At 37.8% G+C, this 21,378-nt stretch overlaps 2 protein-coding genes across 3 annotated transcripts in view; one reads left to right on the top strand and one right to left on the bottom strand.

Moving 5' to 3' along the window:
- mcph1 (microcephalin 1) overlaps positions 1-21,378 on the bottom strand; it is a 29,614-nt gene that overhangs the window by 2,590 nt on the left and 5,646 nt on the right. For both annotated transcript variants that reach the window (XM_071480795.1, XM_071480796.1), the window contains exons 11-14: positions 20,668-20,783; positions 17,529-17,566; positions 17,213-17,375; positions 17,039-17,116 (exon numbers count right to left, since the gene is read on the bottom strand). In XM_071480795.1, the coding sequence (XP_071336896.1) occupies positions 17,039-17,116; positions 17,213-17,375; positions 17,529-17,566; positions 20,668-20,783 (395 nt within the window). The remainder of the gene's footprint in view (positions 1-17,038; positions 17,117-17,212; positions 17,376-17,528; positions 17,567-20,667; positions 20,784-21,378) is intronic.
- On the top strand, positions 1,856-15,963 carry angpt2a (angiopoietin 2a). The gene is made up of 9 exons (XM_071480797.1): positions 1,856-4,065; positions 6,983-7,138; positions 8,781-8,902; positions 9,021-9,259; positions 9,956-10,083; positions 10,618-10,719; positions 11,466-11,632; positions 13,056-13,186; positions 14,622-15,963. Exons 1-9 carry the CDS (start codon positions 3,796-3,798, stop codon positions 14,792-14,794), a joined length of 1,488 nt encoding a protein of 495 aa, XP_071336898.1. The 5' UTR covers positions 1,856-3,795; the 3' UTR covers positions 14,795-15,963.

Below are 21,378 nucleotides of genomic sequence, written 5' to 3'. Positions count from 1 at the left end.
TTGCATTAACACCAACCTGCCGAGGGATTGCCTTTTGCCTAAATCTGGCACATTTTCATCATATGAATAAATAAATGTAGCATCTACTGACTTCTGCCCCAAGGAACTTAATTTGTGAGTCATCACAGTCACAAATTTGAAACCTTAAGTCAATACCAAAACTGGCCTGAAGGTGGCTGCTGGTGATACAGAAGTTGAAACTGTTTGTGGGGCACATGAAAAACAGGCCATGGAACACCACTACTGAAAGACTAAATGTACCATGAAATCCAATTTAAAGCAACCTTTTTTTTCCATTAACAGACTGACTTTTACAGTAGAATACCATTAACAAACTATTGAGCATTATTTTTGCTAACTCACAATTCTAAGGTACCCTGGTCACTTTTATTTTTTAGTTGAAATAACTACAGATTTCATGACAATCACATAAACTACAACAACTCCTATCTCCCTCTTTATCTCTGAATGCCACAAAGGTGAGCTACTATGCCATCTTACACCCACATTGTTAAATGAGTACGATCAGCTCTGAGTATGGGGATCTCATGTGAAGGTTCTGTTTTTCCTTTGGGTTTGGTGCACGATGCTCTAAGTAGAGGCCTGCTCTTGTAACCTGCAGGGGTCAGTTGCTAAACTGAAGGGGACCAGTCTGTTCTATTCTAAGTTGAATGCCAGGAAATAAGCTTTAAGACTTTTAGTCTTTTGTCAATGTTCACACAGTTTTCACTTTACATCAATAATCAGGGATTTGGCAGAAAGTTCAGAGACAGGGTCAGGTTAGTGTTAACCCACATTGTGCACTCTAAAGCGAATGATTGAAGACTATATGTGAGGTCCATTATGTGAGAAAAGAGGCTTTTAAAACATGGAAAAACATTCAACACAAAAGAACAAAATAAGAGAGAGATAAGCAAAATGCTGACACAAAAAGAACACATACAGTAGATGATGAGTATTTTACTGCTAAGGACACAATATTAGGCCTCTGGAAACTTGGCTTCAAGTAGTTTAATTAATATATAAAGTTGTCAAAGCTTGGTTCTACCTATTCTCACACTGCTTCTAACAAAAGCACCGTGATGACTGTAAAAGTGGTTGGATGAATTTGTGACAATATTTAGTATTTGTGTCAAGATATGTGGTATGAGAGATTTGAGCTGGAAGAGTAACGGGTCCTCCGTTAAGTGTCAATAAACAAAATGGAACTGAATATTTTTACTGTGGCACCTTAAACAGCATTTTGGTATTGCGTAAATTCCACTTCATATCTAGACCACTCCTGCATTAAGATATTTATCTTAACCCACATCAGTCTGCTAATGAAAGTGACACTATACAATAAATAAAACTTTTCTGCTGACAAATGTGACACTAAAAATATTTATCTGTAAACTAGCTATGATCTGAAGCCTGCTGGGTTGTTTCATTTCTTGAAATCTCTAGAGGACGGGTCATAGAAATCCCAGTGGTATAAGGCCCTGATAAACACTCAAATCATTACAGCTTAGATACGCTGCATTTTATTGTGCCAGTAACAATTCTATTTATGCTTCACATGGGAAAACCCACCTCCTTACTGACAACCTAATCAATATCTCTGCAGCCACTAATCTACATGTGTCTCTACATTTTTCTTGTTATGCGTACAGAGAGGCAGGCAGCTTTCGCAGCTCTATAACAACCACGAACAGGCAAGAATAAATTAAGCCTAACAACCCTGTATAATGAAATAGAGCGTTTGCTACACTTCAGCAGAGGTCAAACTGTTTGCTCACAGCATGAGCAAACTGTTTAGTGCATGGTATAGGATGTGGCTCACTGACAAATTAAATGAATGAATGGTCCTAGGTCCCTTGTGCTTTCCATAACCGTAAAACTAACTGAAATACAAGAACTGGTGTAGATGAATCTACAGTTTGAGTGATTCAGCATCAACACCTGAAAAAGTCAGTGTTTTTGGAATGACGACAAGTCCTTCCTCTTTGGTAATGTGCCTTAAATATGTTGCATTTCCTGTATACAGTAACTATTACATCAGCCTACTTCCTACAATTCTGTTTCGGTATTTCTATCCCATTGCAGAGGGCAAATCTAAGGCTTTCCTGTCAAAAAATAAAACATGGTGCAGTTGACACTAAAACGTGGTTATGTCAAGGTAAAACTACTATTCAGTACAAAATAAGAAGCTCAATCTGTCTATAACTCTTTTGCAGACTGTTAGAGATAGACCAAAGTCTGTCTGTTTTTGAGGAAGTAAAGAGTGAAGCTATTGAAGCAATAGCTGAGCGTCTGTGATGGAGGCACATTCCTGCAGTATAGGACAAAACGTCCTCCTATGTCAATGCCCTTCCTGCATAACACACCTGCACTCTGTTCCTCACTGTGACATTAGAGCCCCCAGACAGACTTAAGTGACTCTGCCAGGCTGGGATAATGCTGCATTTACAGAAAAAAGCCCCAATTGTTTTCTTGCAGGACAGTCATTATAACAGGTAGGAAAGGTTGGATATGACTGTATCATTATATGTTGTGGGCAGCCAGCCTCCTAATCTTCTATAATCCAGGGGTGATTCATTTTCAAAACCATTTTCTACTGAAAGATTATTTTCTTTAAGCCACAGAAAACAAGTTATTACCTCAGGCTTTTCAGGCATTTTGTTCAAAGAGCATGCTTGTCTCTTTAATAACATCAGAACATCAATGACTCTTAATAAATCGATCATTTTCACATTCATATAGATTTAAATTTGAGTTAAATGTATGATTATCTGTGTGGGATCACTTTTTGTCAGCCTGTTTCTAGCTAGTGTTGTACTTTTTTTTTAATTTTAAGAGAAAACAAAGAAACAAACAACTTTCACATAAGCTTTCCAGTTTTGCTTCATTATACTAATGAACAAAGATCAGCCAAGTACACTTAATCTGAAATTGCATAAATCTATCCAGAACCAAAGCAAATAAAAAAGCCACGGCAATTTTGTGGTCAGAGATCATCAAGTGGCAAGTTTAGTTTGTACCAGTAATAGATAATATGAAACTTTATGGACCCTGAGACCCAAAGGGTCTGGGAATTTTGGATTGTTTTATAACTTTATGAACTTGTGAAATTAATTTGTGTTAAAAAAAAGAACAAGAAAGAAAAACAAGAATAGAAATAGCCTCAAATGGAAAAGTAAGAAAATACTCTAAAAAAGTTAATAATGTACTTTAAACACAGACTTTATCCTTTGAATCTCCTGTTCAAAGATGCCGGGAAACATTCTTCAATGAATGGGATGGCCACGGCTACTATCACAGTGTCCTGAATGTGGACAGCTGCATCCTGAGTAGCTGTTTAACTACAGCAGAAAAACACATGTGGGTATTGTAGAGGATATAGTGAAAGATGTGTAGTTTGTGCATCTGCTCCTCTGTGTTGTTCACTGCGTGTGTACTGAAAAGAATCTCCACTTCACTGCTCTTCACAGTGACTGGCCACAGTGAGGGGGGAGTGGTTAAAAAATCACAGCTAATCAGAGGGGCCATGGGCAGCTCAAACAAGTGGCTGGGGGCTTGATGAAAGGCGAAACACATGCAGTCTGGCACCGGTAATCTACGGGAATGAAACACTACCTCTAATTCCTGATGGGCTTTTTCTCCTCCTACCACTGAGAGGTAATAAAAGGAATCTGCAGAACCTCAAGAGGATTGTTTACACTTGGATGCTGCTGAGGAAAGACGCACTTTCATTGAAAGAAGTTTGAGGAAACCCTGAAGTTGGGCTAAATTTATTTTTAGTTAAATAACTCTACGATGAAGATGCTGAATATAGACTTGCTAGTTTTAGGTTTCTGCCTCAGTCTGGGGACAGGATACAGTGCTGTTGGCAAGAGACAGTATCAGATCCAAAACGGGCCATGTAGCTACACCTTTCTGCTGCCTGAGCAGGAAAACTGCCAAAGTCAGAGCAACAGTTACAACTATCCAGTTCAAAAGGATGGACCCATGGACAACGACGAGTCGGCTCAAAGGCTGGAACAACTGGAAATCATCATGGAGAACAACACACAGTGGCTGCTTAAGGTAAAGTTAAGTCATATCCGTGATATCACATTAATACAACAAACTCTGATACCAATGACTGCCTTTATTACATGTAAACAGCCTGTTCAGGTATGTGAGACACAGAAGAGCAGAGACAGAGGGCTGTACGTAGACTTCGCCAGATTTTCCCCTAAAACCTTGTGGAAGTATCTAATTGACTTCTGCAAGTGGAACAGGGAAATTTTAACATCCTGAATGACAAGAATCTTGTTTTGTTTTTTTTTGGGGACAGCTGTTTTCATGTGATGGTCAGATTATTTGGGCTCATACTAAACCACAAGCTCTTTGTAAATTGCCATGCTGACATGAGTAACACTTGGACAACACACCAAATTGCTCCACTAAACAAAAATCATATGCAAAGGTTTACATTAACAAGAACTATTTTATCTAAATGTATACTTACTCTATGTCAGAGGTTTTATTTGAAAAAGAAAAATGTGTGTAAACGAACACGTCTGTGACGCAATTTTCTGCAGCACAAAAGGACTCAATGGCTCTAACGACTAACAAAAACTCAGCACAGGTGTCCACGCGAGGGATGCATGCATTCCTTTCAGCTTGCTGAGCCACTGCTTGAGTGAGAGAAAGAAGAGAACTGCTTCTTTTCTGGCTCACTCTCTTCACACACTTCAGTGTGATTAATGATCAGTACTATACAAGACGAGCCAGACAAGACAAGAACATCTCACAGCTTGACCGCACAATTCCCGTCTCGTAACATAAAACAAGCTCTGCTCCGTTCCACAGGAGGGCTCAGAGGGCACTCGTCTTTGATGTTCTTCATGATCTAGACGCTGCTACTCAGTAACTATGCTCACATAGACAAAAACTGACCCACTGCATCAGAAATCAAAGGCCATTCACAACAGCACATCTGACAAAGTGACAGCTTACATATTTCTCACACAGAGAGAGGCACTGCCAATAATGTGTCATGAAAAACTCCAGGAGGACTCCAGTTCCTTCTTCTATTGTCTCACTTTCACCAAATGAATTTGCACTTGAAAAGATATATATGACAGAAGAACTCACAGCTAAAATGTGAAGACTGATGGTTAAAGTTAACTCTCACAAGTGACTAAACTTGATATTTCGCCATGTAGAACAGAACTGATTTGTATGGACACAAACAATACTCATGATGTCCAACAGCACCAAGGTATGATACAGATTATCACTGATAAATATTATACCTTACTGTGGCTCTGCATTACCAGGGGCGAAGCATGAGGCTTTGTAAAGGTGTCATTATTATCTTAGCGCCCCAGAAAAATGTGAAAAAGACTAATCTAATCAGTGAGGTGCTCCAAAACCTCTGTCATCACAGATGAAATAAGAAAGCTACATTTGTATTTCAGCAATGAATAAATAAATTGGTAAAAAAAATATATAGTAGAGACTGCCAGTGGGATGTTGTGATTTACTCATTCATCATTACAATATAGTCACTTAATTACTGGAATTCCTATTTCTGCTGCACCAGCTGAAGACAACTGAGGAAAACCAGTTGTTGTCATGCTCTCGTGTGAATGAGGAACAGAGTCATTCCTCACTGACGCCTTTGAGGCATACAGAGTAAACAACTGATTAGATCATTGACTGTCAATGGGATATCCTGCCCAAAAGTCAAATGAAAACCTTCCACCTAACACACATTTCTGTGTGCATTCAATAACATAAACAAACTGGACACTAAGAGAGGAAGACAAACAAAATCAGCACTGATTGCTGCTGTTAGTTGTTTTTGCTGTAAGAAGAATAATGATAAAATTGGCTGTCTGGGGTCGCATTGCTGACTGATGAGTAAATAACAAAAGTGATTATGCAAACTTACTGTAGATGACACTGGTTTCCAGTTGTACACAAGTCATACTGTCATGAAGGATGTAACTCCTCACTCAACACTTCCATCCTGTTTACGAGTCGTGTGACCTGATTGCCACTCAGGAACACCATGCAGGAAATAACTTAATGACTGGTCTTGGTCTAAATCTGGCAATACTGAAAGGTAGATAAGAACAAATCTTGTAAAGATGAAACACTGAAACATGTATTATTGCTATGATTAAGAGGTTTAATATTTGATGGGGGTAAACTCAGACAGTTTATTCATTTATATTATTTATTGCCAGGAAAATATTTACACATTTTGGCCTTTAGGACATTATATATATATTACACAGTGCATAATTAAAAAAATTAAAATACCTGATTCTACCCAAATGGCTCTCCTTAAATAATGGACCAACTGTGTTTCAACATTTCCCTTTGGTACAGTACACCATCCTATTTCCAAAAATGAGATGTTGAATGCATTATCATTTTTTGAACGATAAAGAAACTGAATTTTGAAACTGATAACATCATCTTTGCCAGGGTAATTTGGGAAAACTTATGCAGTCTTTATCTGATGCGTTTAAGGAGGAAGCAAAATAATATAACCGAAAAATATATGAACTCCATCTATGAGTTGTCAAGAGAATTTTCTAGTTTCAAGGTAATACATTCTGAACTTATTTATTTCTTAAATACATGTAGTTTTCCTGTAGGACACCCAATAATAATACACCATATGTACGGTATAAAGGTGGGCAGCTGTCCATACTTTAGTGATTCTCTTTGACAACTGTATCACCTGCACCCCAGTCAATGTACAATGACTACAAGATAAATGTTCTCTCCACAAATGAGGTTGCTGAAAAACTTGAGCAAAGAAACAGAGCTACTCTGTGTAAAAACTTTACAGTAGCAGACTATAGTGAGCGGGACCTGGCTGTTAAACTGTGAACAACCTTGTGAATGTAGTTCAGCATTGCACATTGTAACCACTGGTTAATGACACTAATCACTAAATGTTAAAAACTGTCTAAAGCTAATTGTCTTTCTTCTGTAGCTAGAAAACTACATACAGGACAGCATGAAGCAGGACATGGTCCAAATCCAACAGACTGCTGTACACAACCACACAGCTACGATGATTGAAATTGGAACAAACCTGCTGAGTCAAACTGCTGAGCAAACAAGGAAACTGACCAATGTGGAGGCACAGGTGAGGATGTGCTTTCAGTTTTTTCTTAACATGCAGAAAAATGCACACTGCCATGCAATACAATGCTAAGAAAGTCAAACCTGTCAAACACAGTGTGCACCTGTCTACATATAAGCACAACAGATTTCAGCGTGCTCCACCATACATTGCATGAAATAATGTAGCTTCAGAGAGTAAAAAAATAAGCAGAGGGAAAAACAGGCATGACTGCGTCAGTTTATTATTGTGGCTACACGTCAATGACCTTATGTGAGCCAACTGTACAGCATTTCCTGTTATTAGCACACTCATATTCCCACAGAAAGAGTCTATCAGTTTGTCACAATCATACATCCGTCTGTTCAAAGACATCAACAGCTCCATTGGAGACACATAGCTAGGATCCATGTAAACAACCTGCTTTTTGCTGAGTTCAGTTCCTCCAAAATGGGAAATTAGAGGCAAGGTCCCCAACCCCAGAGTTTAGTTCAATACATCTGTCTGTGAAAATACGTGCATTCTGAAAGTTTCCCCTTGTTCAGGTACGTCTGCTGTATTGGAATTTAGTTCTTTCCCCTCATGCTTTTCCATTTTGCAAATGGCTGTTTGTTCAGTCTAGAAGTGCAAACAGGGCGTGTATTGTGCTTGATCCACCAATGTAATAACAAAACAACAAACTGCCTTTTGACCAGGCAAATGTCTTTGGGTTTATCATTTAATTTAGGATTGTTATACACGTTTATTGCTCTTTATGTTCCATGTTTTTTTTTTCTTTTTAAATTACTACAAGTTGAATTATTATTTTCCTTCTACACTTAGTTGGCAGTTTATTCAGCTCACTGAGCTAAAGCTAATGCAGTCTAATACAACAGTCCTGCAATAAAACCTACCTTCATGAATGTTATTCTTATGGACAGTGTCTGGGTGCTGTTGAAAACTATAACTTTGGAGTCTGTAGTTTGTGGTGATGTTGAAGTGTACTGCATTACACAGAGAGATATTTTAGGTTTTATTTTAGGTTACTCTCACAATGCAGTTCAACAGCACCAAAAACTGCAGCCACTAAAATGATTATAGAGTTGAATCAATGCCTGTTTAACATGGTTTCAACAAAAACTGAACAATGCCATCATGAAGGAGGATTTATTGCAGGACTGTTGTATAAGACTGCATTATTTTTAGCTGGGAGTTCCTAATAAACTGACAACTCAATGTACAGTAAACATTTCAGTCTTGAAAGAAAGAAAATCCCGCACACTGCTCTTGCTCAGCATCAGAATTTATAAATCATTCTAATGTTTTGGTCTCTCTAGACCAAGTGTGCAATGGGTGCATTTCTTAGAGCATGACAAGCCATGGGATCTCATCATTCAGTCCTTTATCGTATGATGTCTGACTGAATATCCAGTATACTTCTTATACATTATATATGTATATTAAATATACTGTGTTTCATTAGAATACCTTCTGTTTCGAGATGTGAGTTAAACTTGGGACCACACTGACAGTATTAAAGAACCATGACCCCTTCTTGAAGCTAATGTGAAACATTTGATTTGAGAGTTTACATCATAATGTGGGCATGTAAAAATCTAAAGATCCATGGGTTACTTTGTAAGGTATCTCTGTGACAGAGCTGAACTGCTAGTTCTTTTATTTGTAGGTAATTCAACATACAACTCGACTTGAGCGCCAGCTTCTTGAGAATTCCTTGTCAACCAACAAGTTGGAAAAACAACTAATTGTCCAAACAAATGAAATCAACAAACTGAACGACAAAAATAGGTGAGCACATCAAATCACATGGCAAAAAAAACTCTGAGTCACTGACAGTTCAGTATTGGAGCAACGTGCAAAGCAAAGACAAAGCTCATTCATGAACTTGTTGTCTGCTTCTCCTCAGTTTCCTGGAGAAAAAGGTGCAGGAGATGGAGGAGCAGAGGCAGGTGGAGCTGAAGATGCTTCAAGAAGAAAAGGAGCAGCTCCAAACTCTTATACTGAGGCAGACGGCCATCATAGGCGAGCTGGAGCAGGAGCTGCTCAAAGTCTCCTCCAACAACACTGTCCTACAGCATCAACAGCAGCAGCTGATGGACACTGTGAACAACCTCATTCACACCATCTCTGCCGGCTCTGCTCGAGGTGAGTCAGCACTTCAGGTCATCATCACCTCTTTATATATAGTTATCAAACAAAAGACAACTTCTTTTTTAGAATCATATTAGTACACCCATAGTAACTTAACCTGTAGGCCAAGACTGCTGTAGACACTGGAATCACTGAGGGGTGGACACAGTTTAAAGGAATAGTTAGACATTTTGTGAAATAAGGTTATTTGCTCTCTGGTGAAGAGTTAGACAAGAAGACTGATACCAATTTTATATTTGTTCAATAAATATGAGGCTATATCCTGCTGTTTGTCGCCTTAGATTTGCATTGGACAGAGCCAGCTAGCTCAGGGGTATGTGATGGAATATATCTTGGCTGGGAGCTGTAAATTCCTGGAGTCTCCAGGCTGATTGCCTGCCAACTACTCAAAGCCAAGAAATCATCCATTGCTGGTAGTGGATTAAATTACCTTTGGACAGAGCCAGGCTAGCTGTTCATCAGTTTCCAGTCTTTACGGTAAACAATTGGTAAACACGAGTGGTATTGAACTTGGGAATTTGGCCACTGCATTTAGAGCTTTCAAGGACCCACCTTGCTGCAGCAGTCACATTGACACTAAAGAAATGAATATTATTTATTTATTATTGGAAGATGTGAATTTCTCAAAGGACACTTACATGCTGTGGAATTATGTGCTGTCAAATTAACAAGGGTAATTTTTCTCTGCAGAGACGAAAACTGTCATGATGCGGGATAATCCTACCACTTTCATGGACTGTGCTGCTGTCTACAAGTCAGGAAACACCCAAAGTGGAGTCTACACACTCACATTACCCAACACTACAACAGAGGTTAAGGTAAAGTAAACCCATTTATCTGTTTCAGACTAGCTTAACCTATGTGAATAGTGCACTCAAAGCTGTTTTGCTGGATCATAAAAAACCATGCAGTGTGTGTGTGTGTGTGTGTGTGTGTGTGTGTGTGTGTGTGTGTGTGTGTGCGCGCACAGATTTAATAATGCCATGACAGTGCACATACAGATCCACAAAGACATGCTCTGACCAATCTGCACTTACAAATTAAACACTGCTACTACTGGATGGAGAGTTCAGTAAACAGTATTGTGTTTGAGGGCGGGGTAGTTAAATTAAAATGTTCTCAGGCTTCCATTAAGGATGTGCATGCTTGAGCTAAAACTGTGATCTCCTTAGATACTTTTCAGTGATTAAGACTTGGACCTCTGTTCTGTATCCCTTTCCTTGCAACTTAAAAGTTGTTTAAACCAACTCCAATAAGACAGCATTGTCAAATTATAAATGAACATGTACTCTTCACCTAGCATCAATTTTGAATCATTTACTACAGCAACTCCTTTTTCCTTGTGTTTGAAGGCTTTTTGTGACATGGAGACAGAAGGAGGTGGCTGGACAGTCCTACAAAAACGCTTTGATGGCCATGTTGACTTTCACCGTACGTGGCAAGAGTACAAAAAGGTAATACTATCAAGAAGAAATTCTTCCCTTAAAAAAAAAAAAAAATATCCTAGGCTACGGTTTTCAGTCCAAATGCACAAGATCAGCAGCCAGATTTGGTTTTAGGCCATAGAATGAAAGTATTTTTACGGCCTGGTGATTCTGCAGAGTTAGAGGTAATTCCTAGATGCAATCTGAAGAAAGGACAAACTGCAGCCACTAAAGCAGAGGTCCTAAGTCCTGACCATCTGTTATGTATCAAAAAAATGCTAAGAATTGAAACCACAATAATTTTAGCTATTTGCCATTTTTAAAGCACCACATTCAATCACAGCACATTTAATATTTCTGTCCGTGCTTCTGAAAATGTGCTTATAATCTACTACCAAAAATAGTGACTAGACTTGCCAATGTCAAGTAGAAGATAGATAGTCCAACAGCATGCCAAAATGAATCACGTCCAATCTCAAGTCCCCACAGAGCAATCAATACAGAGAAAAGCATTCATGCAATTTCCCTTGCAGTTAAAACTGGCATATGTTCCCTATGAATACTTTTGATTGATTTGTTTAATTGCTGAATGTGTTTTGAGTACTCTGATGAACTATCTCAGTTCCAAAGAACAATAACTTTCAATCTAATAGCCAAGAAATGAAGAGCACATGATCATCTGTGTTTGCCCTTTCATTAATGGAAAAGGACATCTTACATCGCTGCACTGCTGGGGTTCATATGTTAATCAATACATTTCTTTTCTGTCTTTTCAGGGGTTTGGAGAACCTTCAGCTGAATTCTGGTTAGGAAATGAATTTGTCTCCAAGCTGACAAATCAACAGTCCTACAAACTAAGGATCCAGCTGAGTGACTGGGAAGGAAACTCTGGATTTTCACAATATGATCAATTTTCTCTTGAGAGTGAAGCACAAAATTACAGGTCTGTTGTGCTGACAACATCAAATACATTTTCCCTTAGTAATTAATCTGTTGCATGCAAGGTGGCAATAACTAAATATTTATATATATCTTGTTTAATTTTTGCTTTGAACCAAAATTTCACAGCTCATGTAGCTCATGTTATTGTGGGAAAAGAAGCCCATCAGCAAATATTGCTGCTTCTGTTTTACAACAGCGCTTTTGAAGTCCACTATCCTCAACACATACCAAAAACTGTTGTCAGTTTTCTGCCAAGGAGCATAACTGAAGTGCAGCCTGAAAACTCAAAGCCTTGTAATTATTATGAAAAATTTAACAACTACGTAAGTGACAAACGTAGGAGGCAGTACTCCATGAAACAAGGTGCTCTGTGAAGCACTATCTTATAAGACCTTGCATGTAGTGTAGCATCAATTTATTTCATACTTCAATATCTTTTACAGTAAAATCATAGGAGCTTTGGCTGCAACTGTTTTCTAATACAACATTTCAACTATTCAGTCTGAGCATCAGGCTAATTCTCCACAATTGGTTCATTGACAATGAAGATGAGACCATGTTGATGGACACACTGAGAAATCTTGTGGTGAATTTACTCTGATTGTTAACTCCTACACCTAATTTGGACGGAGCATGAATTCTGCAGTTTTATAATTTGTTCTGACAGACACTGTGAGTGTCCCTGGATTGTATCATGCATATATTTATCTCCTGAAAACCACCTTTGTAAATACTAGCTGATGACCATAATTGCTGACTTACTGCTACTGCTGCATAACACATTATAGAAATTCCTGATAGTCCTTTGGTTCTTGCTGTATAAGACTATTTACTTCCTGATACTGATGTACTGGCATGAGCCCAAAGAAAATGTAATAAAACTGGTCAGTACTTGAAAAATAGGAAATACATAAAATGTCTTCAATTTCTAGCATTCAGTCTGTACCTCTAGGCAATAACACAACCTTCAGAAGTATTTTCTCTTCTGAACCTAAGCTGATTTCAGAGTGGAATGGATGCTTGCTTTGAGTTTGGCAAACAGACCTTGAAATGCTCCAATTCAACACAGTTCTATTCATGTCTTAAGTCCCCTTAACTATGACCAATTTGGTCTGCAGTTACTTGGCTCAGTAACTTATGTCTCCTACAAAAAACCTACACAAACACACATTACAATTGGGTTACACAAATCACATTACACAAATCCTTTGGAAAAAAATAAAACCATCAAGCTGCTTGTTAAATTCACAAACAGCAGCGAAAATAAACAAAAATTAAACAAGCACACTTAATCCTTATGCCAAAACCTCTTTTAGATCCAGTAGTAGTGAAGCTGTATGAATGAGTTGGATGTTGCCTTTTGAGGAACAGTAGTCACAAACTTCCTCCTCCTCTTCCTTCATTTTTCCTTTTCCATTCTACAGGATACACCTTAAAGGCTACAGTGGAACTGCAGGCAAAATAAGCAGCATCGGGCAGCCAGGAAGTGATTTCAGTACAAAGGATGCAGACAATGACAAATGTGTTTGTAAATGTTCACAACTGACAACAGGGGGTAAGAAACACATTTTTGTAAATAACTTGTTCATCAAAAAAATACAAAAATCAAGTCAATGTGCACTGGGCACTTGTTTTGGAACATGAATGAATTCCCAACCACCAAAATATTGGCACTTTCCCTAAAAATCTTCAAGGGCATTTTAAGTGCTCCTATACTTTTGTTGCCAGGTCAAAGAGCACAATTAGCTTGGAGTTAATCACTGATCAACTCATTGGGGAATTCAGCTCCTACAATGGCTGACATTAATAGCCTGGGAACAGAGCTTAAAGGTCCTCCTCCGTTCCCTTGAAAGTGACTCCACTGCCAGAAGTTTGTCTCCTTCTGTACTGGGGTCTGCCAAGTGAGCATGAAAGCATGAAAAAGCTAACCCTATCCCTTTTTTCCCATGAGGCGTCTCTCACAGAGGACTCAATATGCACATTATGCACAATCCTAACTGACTGGCACTGACCCAGTATAAAGAGTGCAAATATGAAGCTGCCTGTTTTGAATGAACAAAAATTTGAATGAATGTAGTAAACCTGTATGAAAAATAATCAAATACGCCGCTATCTATGTTTCTGCTGCACAGATTTTGAGTGAGTCTGACAATGTTACAGGAGTGAGTAATAAACTGGTAACTGGAAGCAATGCTAGACAGCAGTTAGTATGTAAAACCATAATCTTATGAGCTGCAGTCATTACATATTTTTAAGTGAAAGATTGGGTTTTCAGGTTTTCTTGAAATCTGTTTACAGATATGCATGCTGTTTCTATGGACTATATATGACAGGTATTACTCCTGAATTAAAACAGCAATCCAAGTTCATAAAATAAGTTATCAGTCAAATCAGTCTCTTCCCAGCTCATGCTGATGAAAAATTAAGAAGTGTCATAGGGACCTAAAACAAAAGGGGGTGTGTGTCAACAATAAGTGACAATCCAGTAAGAACAGTAGCAATTACACTGTCACATCCAATTCCAGTTGACGCTGCCAAATGTGAAATGCCTGCCTTGACACCATGACATGACAGAAAAATGAACTGCCACTTTTTAACAATTCAACCAGCTGCTCATGTGATGCCATGAAATGGCATTGATTATATCATGGCTATGGTGTATTAATATCATTAATTCCATAGAAGCCATATAATCGTTATTACAGCTTGAAAAATGTACGTTAATGCAGATTTGCTCTCTGAATTCTTAACTTTTCTATTCATTCAATATGGAACAGATGTTACAGGTTGTTAACCTCAAACGTTCAGGTTTTACCAGAGACATGAGATGGTTTATCTCTGAATAGGGCTTTTTGGTAATATATCATTTCATTCCATAGTTTGCCATGTGATCAACAGCAGTCACCATCCATGCTCTACAGAGGGTTTTATGCATTATCGTCTTTGACAATGTAACATTTAAATTGATTGTGTTTCTTTTGATGCTCTAGGTTGGTGGTTTGATGCCTGTGGTCCCTCCAATTTGAATGGGATGTATTACCAACAAGGCCAAAACTCAAATCGCTTCAATGGAATCAAATGGTACTACTGGAAAGGCTCGGGCTATTCACTGAAGTCCACTACAATGATGATCCGACCAGCAGACTTCACAGGTCTCCTTTGAACCGTCACTCTCACATTAAACAGAGGGGGAGGAAACTCTGCCTGACAAACAGCGACAAACAACAATACCAAAAATAAAAAATCTCAAGGAAGCCAAAGCACTTAATGAAAGTAATGTTACAAACCTTTGAAAAGACATATTTTATGCATGTTTATATGTTTAATAGTTTGAATGAAATGGGTTGTTGCAAAAATTGTAAAATATGGACTGACAAAATGACACTGACAAATATCTATACTGAAAATATGTATGTCTGTGGTATGTATAGGTAACTATAGGCATAGTAATTACAATGAGTTATAACAGCTAGCTAACCAAACAGGGGAGACCAGAGTAAAATGTGACATTAATTAATTTTATTTCTTGAATGATTTTAATATAGTTTAAGCAGCCACTTAACTAGATTTTAAATAATAGCTGCTAATAGCTAATTTTAAGAAAGAGACTATGGTACAACATACAACAACTGACTAAAAGTGATTGTTACGTGTTCTAGAAAACTTTCTGTTAAATACCTAAAATGTAAATGCAAATGTAAAAATGCCACAGATATTGTTTCTCTTGGGATTATTTTTCTCCGGAGAATGTGTGTACATTTGTTGTGTAATTTATATATAGATTTTAAGGTTGATATTTAACATTATTATATGGGCTAGAGAGATTTTTTTAGAGAGAGATCATGAGTGCTTCATAGTTTCTAGCTAGTTAATGATTTCATTGCACATAAACTAAGAGTATATCTTTTAATATAATTCCGCAGTACCGTCTCACGTCATGCTCATACATGATGATGATCTCTTTGTGGTCTTTTGGGAATGTATTTTTATTTATGTTATGACTCTTTTAAAGCTACAACAAGCACAATTTATGACAAGTTGTTGAGTGAGGAAGTTGAATTTCTCGCCAGTAAACAATGGCTTTAGGTTTTGTTAAGAGTGGCTGAATATAATGCTCTACCAGCTGTTATTTACCTGAAGTTGAATATTAACTACAACCACAAGGCAGAGAACTTAAGACATAGTTCTTAAGTCCTTTTCCACAATAGTCTTTTTCTACACTATAACAATGAACAGTCTGGCGAATGCACAAATTCCAGATTACCACAACTATTTCAGTAATGTTTTATAATTTCTACTTCAAAATAAAATTTCAAAATTCTCCAAAATTCACTTTTTTGTTGTTGTTGTTCATTTGGGGAAAATAAATTGAGAATCTGCTTATGGATAAAATAACTATTTTTACTTTATCAGATTACATAAATAAATCCTGTCAATCCCATATAGCCATACAGCATTCCCGATCAGTGATTTGTAACATTTCCTATAAAGGTCTAATGCAGAAATATTAAATGGATATTTACAATGGAAACTTCATGGGCACAAAGAGTTGAGATTAAGTTAGAATGCTTCACTATAGGCCTCATGTGACATGTATGCTTCAGTCTTTTAATCTTATTGCCAATTCATTGAGGTCATGCATCATTGTTTTGAACAGAGACAAATAATATTTTAATGTTACATGTAAAGTGTAAAGTGAGTGAATATGCTAGAGATGTAAAATTCACTGTGACAACGGTCTTTTTAAACAATGCTACTGAAATCAGTTTCTATCATTGACACTGATAGGAGCTGAAGGCAACACTCCACAGGGCACAGGATATGAATAAAAGAGAGAAGCCTGTGGTTTGCCAATCGCTGGATGCAACCATAAGAGTAAGGGAATGGTAAAAGGCCTTGGGGGCATAAAAATATTTTGTCTGTCATAACAAAAGCCATCACCTAATTTCAAGAGGAAATCGGTTGACATCTGTCTGCATCAAGACCCCATGTCTTCCCTCGCAGTGGCAGGAGAGGACAGTGATTCATGAATGACGAGTTCAGGAAGAGGCAACATTCACATTTCACACAGGATGCTTTAGGAAAAACAAGCGGACTGAAAATGAATGACTGGCAATAAAAAAATAGCAGGTTTCCGCCTGACTTCCTCGGCTTTGGTTTTACGATCGTTTATTAGTTTTGAGTGTGAAAAAATGTGATTTATACGGATAACATACAGAAAAAATTTGAATTATTATCATATTTGTATGCACCTGTAACGTAAGCTCTGCACTTGATACTTAAAATCAATACATCTGATTGTCTGCACCAATGGAAAACATAATGGGCTTTGGAGTGAAGGTTAATGCTGGCAGCATTTGCGTTGTGGACACTTTTACTAGTATACTGGACTTGTACTGGTACTCACCTGTGCTGCTGGAAATTGGTCTGAAAGTTCATAAGGTTCCTCTGGAACCCACTGCCTTTGCTCCAAACACCAGAGAATCTACTCAAGGAAAAATAAAAACAAAAGACAGTATAACACTTCACCATCAGTTTTAAATAACATATGATGGCTTCTTAATGTTAATCAACTACATACCCATTCAAAAGAGAGGATCCAGCAGCCACGAGCTATGCCCAACAAAATATTGAGAGTCCGCCGGTGACCCCCAGACACCACATGAGTTGTGGTCTCACAAACTCGGTCAACAATTGAAAAACCAGCCAGTGCTTTGACCACCTGGACCACCATGTGCTGCTGCCTACAAGAGGTGAATAAAGTAGAAAGTAACCAATAACAACAATTTAACAAGACATTTATTTTTATATTTTTTACAAACTTGTTCACCGATGCAATTCAAGTTTTCTGGTGACATTTCTCTTAAGGCAAAGTTTTAAATTTCTGAGGAACTTACTCAGTGGGCATGCTTGTCATGACCAATGTTCTCATAGCCTGAAACAACAATAAACACACGAAACTTATGACATGACTCAAACATATTTGTTCTTTTCCAAATTTCTATTTTCTTACACAGTGGACAGTCCAACTGATATTGTGTACACAAATGAAATTGTAAAGAAATCTGATAAAAGCAAGAAGTAAGAAAACAATAAATGAAATTAATGAAACTGTTACACACATATATTCTTGAGGGTGAATTAGTGTAAGTCTGTGTTTAAGGCTTTATATTGTGTGACAATATCCACATATTTTGAGCTTAATATTAGGCTTAATTGTAGTTCATTGGCTTGTGTCCATAGAAGCAAAAATCACAGAAAAAAGGGTTGAAATCTGTGATGTACAACAAATCTAAGCTTTAAAGTAAAGTGCAGTATCTATAAATTTAAAAACATGGCTTAAAGACCTTTGAAATTTTAATGCATATGTTTCTTTAGGATGTAATTATTCTGAACTGGTTTGCTGAATGATACAGCACTGAACATGTCAGAGGATTATTATTCAACAGCCAACAGGCCATGCACTTTCAATAACCCTGCCAGATATATAGTTGCATAGAGACCAAAAAGGAAATCAAACACCAAGGCCATGAGTCGAGAAAAACATACTAAGAGCCACTGAAACGGAACTGTAAATTTGTAACCTGACAACTGTGGTCCATCCCGCCACGTACTTTGGCCCCAATACAGAGAGCTATCATCAACACAAACACCTGAGCAGCAGTTACAAACAGGACCATCAGGCCCTTTCCCACCAGACTCTCATATCTGGTCACCCAGCTGAAAGTCAGGGGTTAAGGCCTGCTGAGCATAGTAGTGCCAAAAGAGCCCACTAGCCCTACCCGCACCAGTCAAACATCACATTATCCATGATAAGCAAGTTGGGAAGTCAGTACATTTATTACTGTCAACCCATCACTGCTACTCCTTCATTATCTCAAAGAACCTTTCTTCAGAGGAAAATGCTTTAGTATTCCAATTTGTAAATGATCCACAATGGGTTTATCTTCTAATAATACTACAGGACAGCTACAAGGTGGCTAGAAGTATTTTACACTAAGTCTAACAAATCAAAATATGGGAAGCTATTCCCCGAAGATTCCTCAAAGGGGACTTTGGCTTATCTCATGCACTGGACATGTTCTGGCAGGAGCACAAGAAAACAGGCACTGAAGAATGAGTTGCGCATTATGTGCCTTCGACAAAGAGCTGGTGTGAACCGCAGCAGGGCCTCCGAGCACAAATGAAGGAAATTCTTAAGTGTATGACTAGGTCTGCTTGATGGCTACTATTTTGCGCCCACTGAAAATTACGTTTTACAGAAAATCAAAGAGCGACAAGGATGCTGGGTCTCTCAGAAGTGGGCAACTGGAGCTGTGACAGTCAATTACAAATATCAGTTATGAGAGTGGAAACACCAGATTACCACTTACCGCACATAAAGAGAACCTTACCCAAAAAATACCATAGGTACATGTCATTTATTTATGTTTTGTGATCATGGTCAAAGCAACTGCTTCAGACTCTTGGGTGTTACTGAAAGAATCTTACACTTAAAAGGATAATGAAAGAGAATGAAATCTTTCATTAGGAATTTACATTCAAACCAAAATCTTAAGATTTTTAGTGACTTAGGTTGATACATTTATAGAAACCATAATGAGGTTGAGCGGTCAGACAGAAAATCATTTTAAAAAGCATTTTTATGCTTTATTGTAGAACTGATAGTGGAGAAATGACTGGAAATGATGATAGATCACACGCAACAAAGACCGCCTCCCATGAGTCCTATCTTGACAGTAAGGCAAGATAGGAATCTTGAGGAGAGAAAAAGATGAATGATATGTGACAAAGGTCTGTATTGGATTTGAAGCAAAGATGGCTGGGTTATAAACTATGTATCCCCAGACCACAAGGCCACCAGAGGACCCCTCTTGTAATCTGCTAAAAATGAACAAAATGAGTGTGAATAATTATTTTAATATTTCTTTTACTTGACAGCAAAAGCATCAGCAAACAGCAAATCTGCAAGTCAAGTCAAGCGATGTAAAATTTATCATTGTTTGCCATCTGCACCTCAAAGGTCGGTGAGCCGTGCAGGTGTGACTTCCAAGAGCTCATCGCAGATTGCTGTGTTTGCCAATACTGCGCAAACTTTATTAACCATATTTGGACATTAATCTATTCTCATGACCGACAGAGAACCAAGAGAACAACTGCAACACCTCTGCAATCAGGCCACAATAAAGTCAGTCCATCGTAGCTCCCTGGGGGACATGACATCATGTTTCACTTTTTTCAGCTGCAGCTTGTTGAGGTTACCAGCGTAACGAAAACAGAGCCCAGGTGCATTTCACAAGCAAGGAAGTTGTACGCTACCATCACAGCAGCAAAACACAGGAAACCCTCAGGACCAGACAGAACCTCTTGGCTAGATGCGTCAAACGCCTACAGCTATGGAAGTGTATGACCTTATGAAGGAAATACTTAAAAAAGGAATTGCACACACACACATTACTGATGTTCAGTTTACTTCCTAAACTTCCTATATTACAGAAAACCATTTATGTCATTTTCTGCAGATGTAACAGTTTTGTAAGATAAAGCACAAGCTCAAACAAATGAGGAGAGCTGGTTTTTTTTTTTGTTCGCTTCTCTGCATTTCTGTAACGAAGGAAGATAAACATTGCAAAGTTCAGGCAGGTTGGAAGTAAGAATCGAGAAAAAACATGTTTAAGTGCCTCAAAGTCAACCATGTGCAATCTCGCAGACAACAATGTGTAGAGTGAAGATGTGAAAAAAGAAGTATATAAATGACCAAATAAGAGATTTTTTTATGAAAACTTTTGTATCTTTAATCAATCGAATAGCTTCCTACTGGTGACTTCATACTCGTAACATCCTGTTTTTGCATTCCCATTCCATGTTTTTCCCACAACACTGTAGGAAATCAACATGCAATTTTTTTTTTTCTGGAAAACTGTCTGACTCAAGAGTACAAGTTTTCAAATTCAATCATTATAATTGAAACTAAATTAGGCAACTGCACAGTTCAATTCAGGTACACATTTAAAAACAATTATCAAGTCTTCTTACCTTTGTTTTGTTGACCATTTTCTGAAGACACAAGCTGACTTGCTTATTATGGTTTATTTCACCTTCAGAGGGGATCTCTGTTAAGCCAGCTGCAACTGTACATTCATTTCCTCTACCTACATGTGAAAACAAGAAAAACAATTGAAAACAGTGTGGGGGTGTGTCACTAACTCTATCAAACAGCAGCCACTGTTTGTTTGTGTGTGTATTCAGGTTTGCTCATCTCTGCTCTCAGCAGGCTAGAAACTTGTGTTAACCCGACTTGTGTTAAACCGACTACCAGATAATTACAGATTATTAACTTCAATTTATTACAAATTAAATAAACTCAAATCAATAATCATTTTAAAGAATACGGTCACTAAGATATAAACTCAAATATTCTCAGGGCTCATATATTGTTCAGGGTAAACACCTTTTCAATCAAATCTTAAGCTTCAAATATGTGAGGAATTAATTAGTGAACACCGTAAATTCTTTTATCTGTGGCTCAGATTAATCTGTGATATAAGTGTTATCAAAGGGGCCACAACATGACCAAAATTCAAAACACAGCATTAAAACTGCTACTTTGTTAATACACACTCACACTAAATCAAAGTTATTGTTTTCTGATACTGCAAGATTTGTTTATGTCAAAAATGTTTTTCAATAGGAAAGAAAGCTTCAGTTGAGAAAAATTAAATGCTGATCCTGTTTGGGCAAATGGGG

Source organism: Trachinotus anak, unplaced genomic scaffold (assembly GCF_046630095.1).
Source record: "Trachinotus anak isolate AG129_WGS33_773 ecotype Australia unplaced genomic scaffold, CSIRO_AGI_Tana_v1 ptg000007l, whole genome shotgun sequence".
NCBI classification, from domain to species: domain Eukaryota; kingdom Metazoa; phylum Chordata; class Actinopteri; order Carangiformes; family Carangidae; genus Trachinotus; species Trachinotus anak.
This window is presented reverse-complemented; position numbering and strand designations above follow the sequence as displayed.